General features: G+C 44.9%; 1 protein-coding gene across 2 annotated transcripts in view; it reads right to left on the reverse strand.

Moving 5' to 3' along the window:
- LOC139055911 (fatty acid synthase-like) overlaps positions 1-15,047 on the reverse strand; it is a 237,530-nt gene that overhangs the window by 8,628 nt on the left and 213,855 nt on the right. For both annotated transcript variants that reach the window (XM_070533550.1, XM_070533549.1), the window contains exons 26-27: positions 10,551-10,795; positions 5,636-5,896 (exon numbers count right to left, since the gene is read on the reverse strand). In XM_070533550.1, the coding sequence (XP_070389651.1) occupies positions 5,636-5,896; positions 10,551-10,795 (506 nt within the window). The remainder of the gene's footprint in view (positions 1-5,635; positions 5,897-10,550; positions 10,796-15,047) is intronic.

Genomic DNA, 15,047 nt, shown 5'->3' on the forward strand with positions numbered 1-15,047 from the left:
CCGGTTCCTAGCGGATCAAATCAATCAGGTCTGGGCTTCCGGCAGGGTCCCACCGGAATGGAAGAACGCCACCACGGTTCTCATTCCAAAGCCCAACAAGCCCTCGGGCGTCGAGAACCTCAGACCCATATCACTCACGTCGTGCGTGGGTAAGGCGGCGGAACACGCCATTCAGAACAGAATCTCCAGATTCCTCGAAACCAAGGGACTATTAGCACACACCCTCATCGGATTTAGACCCGGTCTATCAACTCAAGACACCATGATTTTAATCAAGCACCAAATCATTGATGACCCCATTAGAAACGCCAAGGCCATTCTTGAGTTGGATCTAGAGAAAGCGTTCGACAACCTCTCTCACCAATACATTGTGGACACCATTTCTAAACTCAACCTCGGAGCTAGGTTCCACTCGTACGTCAAGTCATTCTTGGATAACAGGACGGCTACGCTCCGATTTGCCGACCTCTCCACGGAGACTCTCTCGCTGGGGAGCAGGGGCACTCCCCAAGGCTCGGTCATCTCCCCTATGCTTTTCAACCTTGCCATGGCGGGACTTGCTGAGAAACTAGGGCAGATCCACGGGCTCGAGCATACCATATACGCAGATGACATCACCATGTGGGTGTCCAAAGGAACCCCGGGCATGGTGCAGGACATCTTGCAAGAAGCAGTGAACGCCATAGAAGAATTTCTAATTCCCACAGGACTCAGATGCTCGCCTACCAAGTCGGAGCTGCTCGTACGCAGACCCACGCAGAAGGGCCGCAGGCCATACTCGTCAGACTTCGATTATAATCAAGAAATTACCGTACGAACCACTTCGGGACACGCCATACCGTGCGTCGATAAAATCAGAGTCCTGGGTATGATCGTAGAGACTAAAGACGTCAATGCCTCTACGGTTCAAAAGATCATCACCAAAACCAACAACGCTATTGGGCTCATCAGAAGAATTGGCAATAGACACAGGGGCCTCAGGGAACATAATCTCATCAAACTAATACACGCGTTCGTCACCTGTCACTTCGCATACGTTGCGGCAATGCTCAATTGGACACGATCTGAAAGAGACAGACTGAATGCCCAAATCAAAAAGGTCACCAAGCAAGCCCTCGGCATTCCAACCAGCACCAGCAACGAGAAGCTGGGGCACTTGGGCATGCACAACACCCTGGAAGAAATTGCCGAAGCCCAGCAGCGCGCCCAGCTTGCTAGGCTTTCGACGACGCCTCCGGGGCGCACGATCCTAGAGAAGCTAGGCTTTGCACAAGGAGACATAGAAAAAGACTTTGCGGACCTCCCACGGGACATCCGCGCCAAGATCATGGTCCGCCCTATACCCAGAAACGTACACCCCGAAAACAACAGGGGCAGACGACAAGCGAGAGGACAATTCCTTCTTAACCAAGCCTTGGCGAACCGTGAACGCTCAGCTTTTGTGGACGCGGCGGCATACACGGGAAACAAAGCTTTCGCAGTGGCGGTTGTGGATGGCCGTGGATCCACAAGATATGCAGCCACGGTAATTGCAAGGAAGCCTGAGCAGGCCGAACAGGTTGCGATCGCTGTTGCGCTCACCGATGACAATCTTTCGCATATCTACAGCGACTCAATAGCCGCTACCAGAGCATTCCAAAAGGGCACGGTCTGCGCACAGGCTCTCAGGATTGTTTCAAAGAAAGAGATTAAGAACCACTTCATATACTGGTTCCCGGCACAGTTAGGACCAAAGATCGGCGACGTCCCCAACCTTAACGAGGCGGCACACGAGGCTGCGCGCGCGCTTACAGACCGCGCGGCTTCACCCAACCACTCGGAGAATAAGGACGCGCCCACTACATACAATGAAATCACTAAACACTACTACCAACAACGCAGACAGTATAGCACGCCACACCGCACGCTCACTCGAGCTCAAGGGGTTACACTCAGAATGCTACAGACAGACACATACCCCACTCAAAACAGATTACACCATTACATGCCTGAGCTCTACGACAAGTCTCATTGCACAAATTGCAATGCATCCCTTAACGTACATCATTTACTCTGGCCGTGCTCGCAGGCTCACGTAAACTACGACCAGGACAAGCGCAAGTTTGAAGAGGCAATCCGGAGTGAAGAGCTCGCTCTCCAACTCTGGGCCGTCCAGCAGGTCCACGACGCCGCCAGGAAACTCAACCTCCCGGTTCCGTCGTGGGAGACGCCCACTCCATGAGAGCCCAAAGCTCTCGTGGCCTGCAGGACCTGAATAAAGTTGATTTCCTTCCTTCCATTTGTTTTTATACCGTCGTTGTGAAGAAGTCGTGGTGAATCCGTCGCCGTCACTGCACCTTCGCCGTCGAATTCTTGTCATGTCATCGTCGTTGCCTCAGCGTTGTCATACAAGCTTTGTGATACACTGGTCGTCACGCTATTGTCGTCATAGGCTCGTCGTCATCATTACGTGGTTGTAATACAGTTGTCATAATGCATTTCTTGTTATTCCGTGATCTTGATGGTGTCGTGGGCGCTCCAACGTCATCATTTTTACTTCGCCATAACACTCATACTGTACCGTCATCGCCACGCCACCGTCGTCACACAGTGACCGCCGTGCGCATTCAAGTCACGCCGTGTTTATCTCACTGCCTTCGTCGTTCTATCGATGTCATTCCTCCCCGTCAATTTAGCATAATCATGCTGTCATCACACAGCGACTATGCCGCCATTTCCATACGAACGTCATTGAATTGTAATCAAAAAGTCAATTTCATGCATGAGCTGTGATACCGTCGTCATGTCGTCATGCAGTCGTCAGGCATTTATTGTCCTTTCATTTTCGCGATGCCATCTTGATCGTTCCATCACAGTCGCTTCTCCTTCGTCATCTCGCTCGCGCCTCACTGTCATCGTCACGCCATTGCCGTCACACAGTATTCGTGGTAAAGTGGTCCTCACGCCATCATCGACATGAAGACGTTGTCTTTCGGTTGTCCTTATACCGTACTCATGTCATCGTCGTCATGCTTTCCCTTCATGCCGTCTTCGTCCCAGCGTTACAAATATAACTTCGTTATCTCGCTCCTCTCATGCCGTCGTCACCACCCTACTGTCATCATACAGTCATGCTCATACCATTCCCTACATGCCGTCGTTGTCATGCCGTCGTATTAGCATTAGCATGATTTCAGAAACAACGTACCATTGTCTTCATGCCTTCGCTGTCATACTGCCTTTGTCGTTCCATCGACGTCACTCCTTCGCCAACTTTCTATCGAAGTCAAGCTGTCGCCATACAATCGGAATCATGCCGCCATTGCAATGCCATCGTCGTAATGCTACCGTGGCCAGACCATAGCCGTACTTCCAGCCTTGTCATCTGATTGTCAACATACACTCGTCACAATCCCATTGTCGTCATGCCACCGTTGTGCCGTTGCTGTGCTATTGTTATCAATTCAAATTGATCATCTCGATGTCCTCATGCCGCCACAATCATACGGTCTGTGTTGTTGCGTCGATGGCATTTATTCTGTCATTCCACCGATGCCACTGTGTCGTCGTCACGTCGTGATAGTCCATGCCGAATTTGGCAAACAAGTATCATGCCAGACAGGGCTGATACCGCGGACAAAGTGCCTTATATGGCCAAATACACGGAAGTCTCATAATTTCCACTACAGATTCTAAAGAAACCTGGCTTCACGAATACAGAGCCTCGCTAGATTGCTTGACTACTAATCACATTAGCCTGGACAGTCATCGTAACGTGGATTCTGCCGTAACTCTTGATGTGAATGAGTTGGTATAATTTTAAAACATCAGTCATCGAATGCCGCCAAAGTTTGGCGGAACAAGCGACGTGGGTTCGGACTCTTCTCCTGGCTCCTCCAATTTTCACTTTGCTGCTGAAGTAAGAAAGCCTGAAGTGCATTAACATTCCAGCGCTTTGTTCCAGACTTTGTACGCCCTATGCTACAACAGCGGCTTCTTAGATGGGTTGTTTGGTGTTGCACACTCATAGACATTGATGTGAAGTATTACTAAATGGTTCACAGGTGCACTTTATTTTTTTTATTTAGCCATTCATATGCGTGTCGTGTGATAAACCAGTATTCCTCCGGATCACATTATTATAGTGGAAATAGTACTGGATACGAGTACGGCGGCAAATGCAACACGAGTGCTTCATTGGGCTCCTTAAAGGGATTTACCACTGCGGTTTTTAAAATCTGATATGCACTTATACGTCTTGCAGCGTGTGGTCGTCGTGTTACTCTGTTGCGGTGTTATGTACACCTGCTGACCTAGCCTTGCATTGAGGCATCTCTGATTCGGTCACAATTAGCGATGACCACAGGACCGGTATGCATAGTAGAACACACCTAATATCTCAATCCTCATTTCTCTCGCATCTTCGACTACAATATACAATGCTAACTAGCCCGGTGTCTCAGTGTATTGTAGTTCTTGAACTGTGACCTCGTTTAAATCCAGGTGTTTTTCAGACACAACTAGAATATGGATAAGGATTTGTTAAGCAGCATTGATCAAAGTACACGCATGCCTTGCTTATCGCATTGTGAAAGCTTTTCAGAAATACGTGCAGCATTACCTTACGAACTGGGTTGCTCTGTTATGATACCCCTGGTTATGCCGTTACCTTTTGACATCTCTATTCGGTCAGAAAACAAGAACCTCGAAGCAATGGGAGCACGAATTTGTTAATCTGAGATGCGGAACTACGGTGGAAGAGGGCCTTTAGAACGTGCAGCTATGAGGGAACGGTTCTTCGCGGAAACTTGTTCTAAACTAATGTGCTTGTTCAATCACAAATACTTCAGTTTGTAAACATAGCAACATACGCCTGACCTTTCAACAAAGCTTTTTATTTCTCTTCATAAAAGGATCTGCGGTGAGTGCCCATAAGCAATGGAACAGCAGTGTCAGAATCGCATTTACGCAGGTGTATTTCAAATCAAATTCAGAGAATTAGTTGCAGCATTAACTAAAATATCCGTCTCAAACAGGCACGCGTCTTCTAGTTGCCACAGGTGCCTTACTGAGCTTCATCTGCTTTCTCATTTCTTGTGTACATTATCTTGCGTCTTGAGTACTTTCCTTCTAGCAAGTCTCGCGTAGTATTGGTGTGACATCTAAGGAGAGCGCAGCGAATCCCTACCAAGCACATTTGCGCCTTTGTGTAGTCGGTCGAGCAATCATGGCAGTAATAAGCCACGGTCATTTTCCTTGTGGAGCAACCCAACAGGTTGCGAACGATGCGCAACAAGCACCACTGAGGATCTCGGGCTTACTTATAGAAGCAGGCGTAGTCATCCACAGTTCCAGGTTTTCCTCCTCTCTACTAAGTTGTTTGCGTTTGCCACGAATACAGGTTCAATTTCAGTTTTCTAGCAAGATATAAGATCTCGTCGGGCACATTACCCACTGCTGATTTCCCCTGACAGTAGAACTTTTCTCTCCCATTTCACGGTTCCAGGTTCATTTCAACAAAAGAAAGGCCGAAGAGCGGGTGGTTCCTTGTATCAATTATTCTGTAACACCGCGCTTGCAGAATACAAGCACTCGTGTTCCCATACATAACCATTAGTTCAAAAAGAACTAGATGAAAGAAAACACAAATACAAACCTCCGAAAAGTCGCCGTCCACGTATTGCATGAGGTAAGCACACAGGACATTTGTCTCTTGCTCGTCGGTTTCTTGATCCAGGAGGTCGCGTCGGTAACCCGCAACCAGGCTCACGTACTGTGGTGCACCATCTAGGAAGGTCAGGCTTCCTACGGTGGCTCCAGAAGCCTGCAGCTGCAGAGCTACTTCAAAGGCCACCGCCGTACCGTAAGAATATCCCACCATGTGATACGGACCACTGGGCTGCACTGTCAACATTGCCTAGGTGATCGATAAAGCGTAGCGAAAGTCCCAACATTAGCCAGTGCATCATCACACATGCAAAAGCAAAGACAGGAAAACATTTTTGCGGGCACTCTCACGCGTTTGATAAATTTGGCCTCGTAGCCTGGTTAGGGCCCTTGTAGAAAAAACAACAACGATATTTTTCTGCACGATTTCATACTCCCGCTGAGCTACTACGAACTTCAATTAGGAACGAAAAACTTCGTTCCCTAAGAATTTATTGATTTAACTTTCTCGTAATTTCAAGCCTTAGTTCAATGAAAAAATTATGAAGCACCCCTTATTTTCAAACCTTTATTCATATATTACCCTCGCTCAGAAATTAATGCTCCCAAGCAATACTGCTAGGCTGTATAATGGGGCGTAGATTACTTGTAATTTTCAGATGTGTTATATTGTTGCTAAAGTAGAAACACTGCTACACACCATGACATGAAAAAAAAAACAACTTGCGAATAAAGGACCAAAGGAGAAGGTATTGCGGAACTTGCTATGACTTTCCTATCTGAGTGAACATTTGACAGAATTATTATCTTGAGTAGAAGGGATTTTATGTGATGTCAGGTAGAGCCACCTGTAGTTCGAATTTAAATGTCAATTTATCTGCAGCAAACAGTAGCAAAGTAAGTGCTGTGGGTGATCAGGAAAAAAAGCTTTTCATTTAGGGCAGCTTGCGGGGGCAGGGCCACCATAGGAGAGAGCAGCACGCAGAAATTTTCGAAATGTACCTCAAAATAACATAAGCTTAACGCTGCCATGCAAAAACGCAACATTTCATCCAGTAGTTCTAGAAATCAGAGATGGGCAGCAAAGAAAAATAAAACTGCACATTCAAATGGGCATGCTATCGTGACAAATATCCGCAAAAGAGCACATTATAATACAAGACCAGAAAAAAATTGAATGCATAGAAAATTGTAGCACAGGTGGACAGGAATTATCCGCAGTGACCACTTATTTATAAATACACTCCTCTGTTCCTCTAATAAGACATAAATAAATGTTTTTCTCATAAAACTTTGTGTTCATCACTGTGGGCAACGAGACCTGAAGCCTTTATTTGCCACAGTTTTTGCCGCATTTATAGGTTTTATTGCTCCGGTGTCTGTGTTATACGTATATGTAGTTGCATTGTTTGCTAAATTTGCCAACATTGTAGTTATATAATAAGTATTACTGAGTTAGAGTTTGTACTGCTGACATATTATAAACGGTAAACTGAATGCACTAGAAACAATTTATGCTTTTGATGAACGCTTGCTGTGCGCGCACGGTATGGAGCTTTGAATATTAAGTAAATTATTGCTTTTTGTAAAAGTGTGAGTCTGTTGTGGATTTCGCTTGTAGTAATCGTGCGTTGTGGAAGTCCCTAGTTAATTTGGGGTAGGAAGCTGACATTGTATCGCAGTATGTTGGCTTATGTAGGAAAATAATGAGAGTAACCGTCCAGTATGCCTTAAATACTGGATGAATTACGCACAGTATCCTGAATATAGTCTTCCCAAGTTTTGTGATGTGCAAAGAAAACTCCGCGCCTGTTCGTGTGCGGCACCACATATATTGCCCTATTATTTGGTTTGATAGGAGTAAGCTGTACATATTGGTGAAAGATATACGTAACAGCTCAAGCAGACGACCACAAGAAGGGAGGCACGTTCACACCCACCCCTCTCCACCTACCCTTGAAGGGGCAGCGCAATATGACGAAGACAGAAGGCAAGAACACACATGACAGCGCTGAACTCAGAGCTAACTTGATTCGAAGGCATACACAAACTTAGATACACAACCCACAGCCCCGTGCTCGCCCGTCGATGGCGTCATTATCAGTGTGCATGGATGGGAGAGCACGTGGCTATGGGTTGTGTACATAAGTTTGTGTATGCCTTCGAATCAAGATAGTTGAGAGTTTAGCGCTGTCCTGTATGTTCCAGTCTCCTGTCTTTGTCCTATTGCGCTGCCCCTTCAAGGTGTTCAACCAGTACCAACTCGTCTAAATGTCGATCCTTCTACACCTACCCCTCTACTGTAGGCGAAGTTTCATCTATATTTAGCAAACATAAACGTGGGTAGCGTTTCACCCGTGAACTGCATGACCTTCAATTATACATTTTTTTACACGTAAACATCACGTCCTGTGATGGACACCTTTGCTGGGGCTGCTACCCACGGGCTAAGAAGGAGTTTCTCCTCTTTGACTCGGCACACTCCAAGACAATTAAGAGAGGACAAGCGGTGTTGTGTAAGGAATCTGCTCTGCAAAAACCGTGTCCACAGCAGAATAAGCCAAGTTTTAATAACCAAGCCAGCCGTCTTTTAGCTGCAGGGTTCCCCGTCTCGGTCTTAACTCCCGTTTCAGAAAACCTCCTTCAAAAATTTGAACGTGGATAGGGAAGTACAACGGCTGAGGATCAATGGAAGGAACCTAAGCCTCAGGAGGTCCCTTACATCCATAAACTTTCCAACTAACTTCAGGAGGTCAATTAGGAAGTCGATTTTTTTCTCTGCCCCAAATAAGCTGGTAAATTTGTGTCCACGTATCTGTGACGCCAGAAAACGTGGATGCCAGAAAAACCACCAACCGCCTTCAGTTAAACTTTCCACCGGAGTGGTGTATGGCATTCCCATGTCATGTGCGATGTTTTACGTCGGCGATAGTGTTCGCTGTGTTAAAGATCGTTTACGGAAACACGCTCAAAAACGGAAAAAAAAGACAGATGATAAATACGCACATTTTGTTGCGCACGTTAGCAAGTGTGCCGATTGCGTGGCGCGGGTGAAAGGCATTACGATTCTTGGTAAGAGCAGTGACAAGACGACGCGCATCAGTTTATAAGTTTACCACTTCAGTAAATTTCGTAGCAAGTGCTTCAGCACCCCTTCTTTTGCTCTCTTTGATGCTCAAATTGATCTTTTGGATGTGGCATTGGGGCTTCAGATAGCAAATAAAAATAAAAATAATTGTTTGCGTGTTTTTTTGGCTTGGTCGGTTGTATTGCGCTTGAATTGTTGGCACGCTATCACCCCTGACATGTGTTCCCCCTTCATTTTTCTTGCTTCACTTTGGCATATATAAGGTGTACTATCAATGCCAATAAAACCAGTTGTTAGTCAGCAATTCTGTGTACGTGTCTCCCACCTTGTCGTCATGTGTTTGCGCTGGTGCCCATATATTTCAAGATGAATCAACTCGCCAAAAAAGAGGTATTGATCAACATCTTGCGAATTCACGTAGTAGTTGTGACGTAGTATACTGTGACGTACATATTGTCATATTGTCAAGCATATTGTCACATAATTGGGACGGTGAATAACACAGCAGTAAAAGTCTCACTAGCCCAACTAAGTGGTTATTGGGCGAACCTGTGCCCACAAAAGCAAGTTGCACTCAAAACACAACGATAGCGGCGAACACCGTCAGCAATCGTCGAGAACCTGCTCTGTTGGTCAACCGGGTCGGCTTCTAAACATGAGTCATCGAATTTTCCAGGTTGATCGCTAGTACATGCGTGTATTTGAGAAAGCAGTGCACAATTCGTGTCGTGTGTACAGTCAGATTACACAAGCTTTGGTGACAACAGACAACACATAGAAGCATCGCTAACATTTCAACAAGTTCCAATCATGCAGGCGCGTCTTGCGCTGAGCGACAACATGAAGTTGTTAGTGGGTGTAATGCAGTCCCCGAAAAAACTATAAATAGTCAGAAGTGTAAATATTTGTTACGTGGACGGAACAGACTTGCTTTGGCTCTATAATTATTCATTTTTAGCTAATTCCGAATCACCCCGTCGGTAATTCAATGCAGCTCATTAAAACGTTATTGTACTAATCGTACGTACTATTGTATAAAACGGCACTTGATTTGCCAGCACCATACAAGCTTGCGTCATCTGCGTATATATTGTATTTAGATGGCGTATCTACATAAATTATTTCATTTATATGAAATGCGAGAAGAAAGGATTCATGATACTTCCATGAGCAACGTGCGGCGTTACTGGCTTCTTTCGCGAATATTCACTAGCAGCCGACACAAATTTCACCCTATTTTCTAAAAAAAACGCAATAAATTAGAATAATTGCACTCCCCTAATACCTAAATACTCGAGTTTTGCCTAAAAGGGCCGTTGTTAATGGGGAAAAATGTCTGTTGCGATAACTGTGCATGGACCCTTGCGCTTTGCCTGTGACGGCCTATAGCACAGCACAAGCCTGACTTTCATCCTCATCACCGCTACATATAATCATCCACTGTACAACTTCCTCATCTGTATATGCCGTTATCAGCTTCACAGCTTGATCTTCGTAGTGGAAGCACGAGCGCGGCTCTAAGAAAGCCGTTCCTTACAGGTGGTGGAAGGCGCTTTTCGTTCCTCAAGACCTCAAGCTCATTCTCAATGCAGCTCTACTCGCGTCTCCGCATCACAATAAGGGGAGGCCACTCTGCTATCCGCCACATAGCAGGCCACAATTTTATGTCACCTAGAAGACACTTGTTTTATTCGTGATAGGTACGTGAAAATTATGATTAGCAACTATTGTACACTACTTTTTACTGAGACCGTTGGCAATATATTTAGCTCGGAAACGCTCCTGAATTTCGCCCTATTCTTAGTAGGTGTCTTACCTTCAAGTAACTCGATGCCATTTCTGTGATTGACCGCAAATGCACGTCGGTTGTCCTCTGCAGTCCAACAGCGCGTACAGGAAGGTAGCCAGCCAGCTCTGTCAAGGCACGCACATGACCTTCGATCGGATGCAGAAAGAACACTGGGCTCGATCCTTCAAGGGCATTCATTTCAACCATGATGTTTTCATGTACAGTTTTCTCGAACAGCATGAGCCGTGGAAAGTTTGACGAGTCAGCGATGTCTGCAAAAACACAAAAACAAAATACAGTACTGCCATGAATACATGTGTATCATTTCCTCTACAGACAATCACGATAAACTATATTGTGATTTCTTACAATCAGCAGCAGCATCTCATGCCACTTCACTACAAAAGGCAGGCCACTTAAAATACCTGTAATGGCCACGAAGTGAATGATCTCCTTGATAAAAGAGACAAGCAGAAGCATACATTTGTGAAGACTAAAATACAAAAAGCATTCCTTCATTCTGGTATGTCTGCTAACTTGGTGTCTTCTATAAAAGCTTAATAATAATAAAATATGGGGTTTTACGTGCCAAAACCACTTTCTGATTATGAGGCACGCCGTAGTGGGGGACTCCGGAAATTTTGACCACCTGGGGTTCTTTAACGTGCACCTAAATCTAAGTACACGGGTGTTTTGGCATTTCGCCCCCATCGAAATGCGGCCGCCGTGGCCGGGATTCGATCCCGCGACCTCGTGCTCAGCAGCCTAACACCATAGCCACTGAGCAACCACGGCGGGTCTATAAAAGCTTGTTAATCTTAGATCACCTGTCTTAGATCACCTGCCCGTAGTTTTCTGCAACAGTCGAGCACATTTATTATTTTCATTTAAAATAGCTGGGGACCTGTTATCGGCCGTAACATTAATTTCGGCACGAAGCCCATATACCCATGCTCGCTTACTAAGATGTTCTATAGATACCTTACTTATACGTTTCCCGCATTTTGAAGTTTCATTAGCATCTCAAGAACACCAAAGAGGACAGGAGAGTAATACTGTTCTGTCGTATGTCCCCTCTGGTGCCCTTGTGCTGTTCATCATCATCATCAGCAGCCTGGTTACGCCCACTGCAGGGCAAGGACCTCTCCATACTTCTCCAACTACCCCGGTCATGTACTAATTGTGGCCATGTTGTCCCTGCAAACTTCTTAATGTCAACCGCACACCTAACTTTCTGCGGCCCCCTGCTACGCTTCCCTTCCCTTGAAATCCAGTCCGTAACCCTTAATGACCATCCGTTATCTTCCCTCCTCATTACATGTCCTGCCCATGCCCATTTCTTTTTCTTGATTTCAACTGAGATGTCATTAACCCGCGTTTGTTCCCTCACCCAATCTGTTCTTTTTTTATCCCCTAACGTTACACCCATCATTCGTCTTTCCATAGCTCGTTGTGTCGTCCTCAATTTAATCAAAACCATTTTTGTAAGCTTCCAGGTTTGTGCCCCATACGTGAGTACTGGCAAGACACAGCTGTTATACACTTTTCTCTTGAGGGATAGTGGCAACCTGCTGCTCATGATTTGAGAATGCCTGCCAAACGCACCCCAGCCTATTGTTATTCTTCTGATTATTTCAGACTGATGACCGGGATCCGTGGTCACTACCTACCCTAAGATGATGTATTCCCTTACCGCTTCCAGTGCCTCGCTACCTATCGTAAACTGCTGTGCTTTTGCAAGACTGTTAAACGTAACTTTAGTTTTATCCAGAATAATTTTTAGGCCTACCCTTCTGATTTGCCTCTCCAGGTCAGTTAGCATGCATTGCAATTGGTCTCCTGAGTTACTAAGCAAGGCAATACCATCAGCGAATCGCAAGTTACTAAGGCATTCTCCATTCGCTTTTATCCCCAATTCTGCCCACTCCAGGTTTCTGAATACCTCCTGTAAACACGCTGTGAATAGCAAGGGAGAGATCGTATCTCGCTGTCTGACGCCTTTCGTTATTGGGAGTTTGTTGCTTTCGTTTTGGGAGACTACTGTGGCTGTAGAGCCGCTATTTAATCAAACTTTAGAGCATAGTTTGTCAACAAACCAAATCTTGGACCTTCCCCGTGCTTCCACTCGTCAGGGGACCCACAAATTATTTTCACCGTGCGTCTCCCTGTGCCATACTGCTTCCATGTCTTCAAGACATGTCTATATATGTCTGTATATATATATATATATATATATATATATATATATATATATATATATATATATATATATATATATATATATGTGTCTTGAAGGGGCAGCGCAAAAAGACGATTACAGAAGGCAGGAACACACCGGACAGCGCTGAACTCACAACTAACCTTATTCGAAGGCATACATACGCTTATGTACACAACCCATAGCCACGTGCTCTCCCGTCTCTTGCGTCATTATCAGTGCGCAGGCAAAAAGCACGCATAACCATTTAATCTAATGTTACGTTATGAAGCGGCTTAAAAATTCAAATTCACTATCATGCAAGGTTATCGATGGCATGCTTACACAGCGCGACCCTTTTTTCCGATATAGAAGGCCCTCGTAGTCTGATGTTGGTGCGTGGAAAGCATTGCGGTGTCCTTATATATATATATATATATATATATATATATATATATATATATATATATATATATATATATATAATGGCAAAGGCTTCTAGAACATGGTACAGCATACCATAAGTGTTTATACCACGTTCACTTGCCCAGACATGACTTGTGATGTGGTACCCTGAAGATTTCATCCTGAATGTGCAATTTTTATACTGAAAGGAATTGACTGCCCAAACAGACACGTTATTACAAGACAATGCCATGAGACATTGCGTTGGTCCCTCCCGTGTGTTGTCATCAGTTATTCATCTGTCGTCATGAGACCGCTTAATCCTACTGCAGTACAAAAGCATTACCAAGAAGGTTCTAGTCACCCACTGTTTCGCTCAATCAGGCGAACGGTTGTGTTGTACAAACTATCTGATTCACCCACCGGCACTTCTATTACTTTAACCGTAAGACAACATTATCCGAGAACGTCATGCTGTCCTTACGCATTCACTCAATGTTGAGCATATTTTCCGTTCGACCACAAGTGTAGGGTTGCGTGTGTTTCGTTCCTACCTTCGAGTTAGCGGCTTTTTGAATCGGCAATGGCAGACAGCGCATTTCGGCTTTAGCAATAACCTGATTTACCTGCCGAACATGGCGCCACAAAAGTGGATTTGCGTATTTACCTAATTACGAAATTGTGAATATTGTTTTCATTAATTTTGCGGTACATGTTTCAGCTGCGCAATGAAGCTGGGTAATATCGAACTCATAAGTGCATAGAGACGTCGTGATATTAGGCCGAATTTCGAAACTTTTCCTAATAAATATGCCACGAAATGCCGCGCGGTGTATGCTAAGTTTCCGGGTGTCCCTATCGCGAAAAACGAAAAGACCAAAAATACAAAGTCAGTGCACTTTTAGCGCATTATCGATACGAAGGCACCATAACTGGTGCCTGCCTAAGCATTATTGCTAATTTCATTGGATTCGGCTGTCATCACATTTAGTATAAACCATTTGCCCTGTAATCCGTAAAGAGATAATAATATGCTAAATCTCCTTAACAAGTAAATTAACATTGCAATTTATTTCGCAAGTGATATGTCACACGATATGTCATATGATACGCCATATGCGTCGCAGGTGAGAAGAAGAAAACTGTCCAATGTCAAAAAGATATATGAGAGTATGCGTGACACTGACAGGCCTTTGTGACTTTGATAAATCATGGCCAGAATTTGACCGAATTAAGGAAAGCTGTTTTTCCAGAAATACAGACCCTGTTCTTTTAACCTTCAAAGAATTTCCATGAAGAGATGCGTTTGAAGGAAGGTTCTCGCGGAACTTTTCGAATCATTTGACCCCAATGGCTGTGAGAGTCACAGAAGCCAACTCTGCTTTGCTGGCCTTGGCTGCTATGAATGCGTAACCGCTTCTAATAAACGCTTTGAAATGTATATGTTTCTTCAAAGAACAGACCTTCCCTGGACCATTTAGGGTATCGATCGTAGCGCTACGTGCCGATTCAATGTTTCAAGTAAAAAGCCTGGGCAGTTTTCATAGAGATACTGTACAGGACTTCAAAACTGCTGAAAGAGCGTTTCACCTTGTACGATTGCAGTTTGAACATTTTCTCTGGAGCCCTAAATATATCTTAATCTTCTCAATCCTTCGTGCATATTCTTTCCGATGCGCAACGCGCCTGAAGCTTCATAGTGTTCCGCAAAGTATATCACACACAGATAGTTTTCGAGCCTAGGCGAGCACCGCAAAAATATCTTATATTTGGAGAAGTTTCAAAATCTAGTACGACAGCCGTGCAGTACCTACATCATATGTTGGCAAATTCGCTCATCAGTCGGCTCCCTTCAACTCGGGCCAACGCCTCGGCTCTCTCCAACTGCATGCCTAGAATGAGAGTCGCGAACGCACCAGCGT

The sequence above is a fragment of the Dermacentor albipictus genome, chromosome 2 (genome assembly GCF_038994185.2).
Source record: "Dermacentor albipictus isolate Rhodes 1998 colony chromosome 2, USDA_Dalb.pri_finalv2, whole genome shotgun sequence".
In the NCBI taxonomy this organism is placed as follows: Eukaryota; Metazoa; Arthropoda; class Arachnida; order Ixodida; family Ixodidae; genus Dermacentor; species Dermacentor albipictus.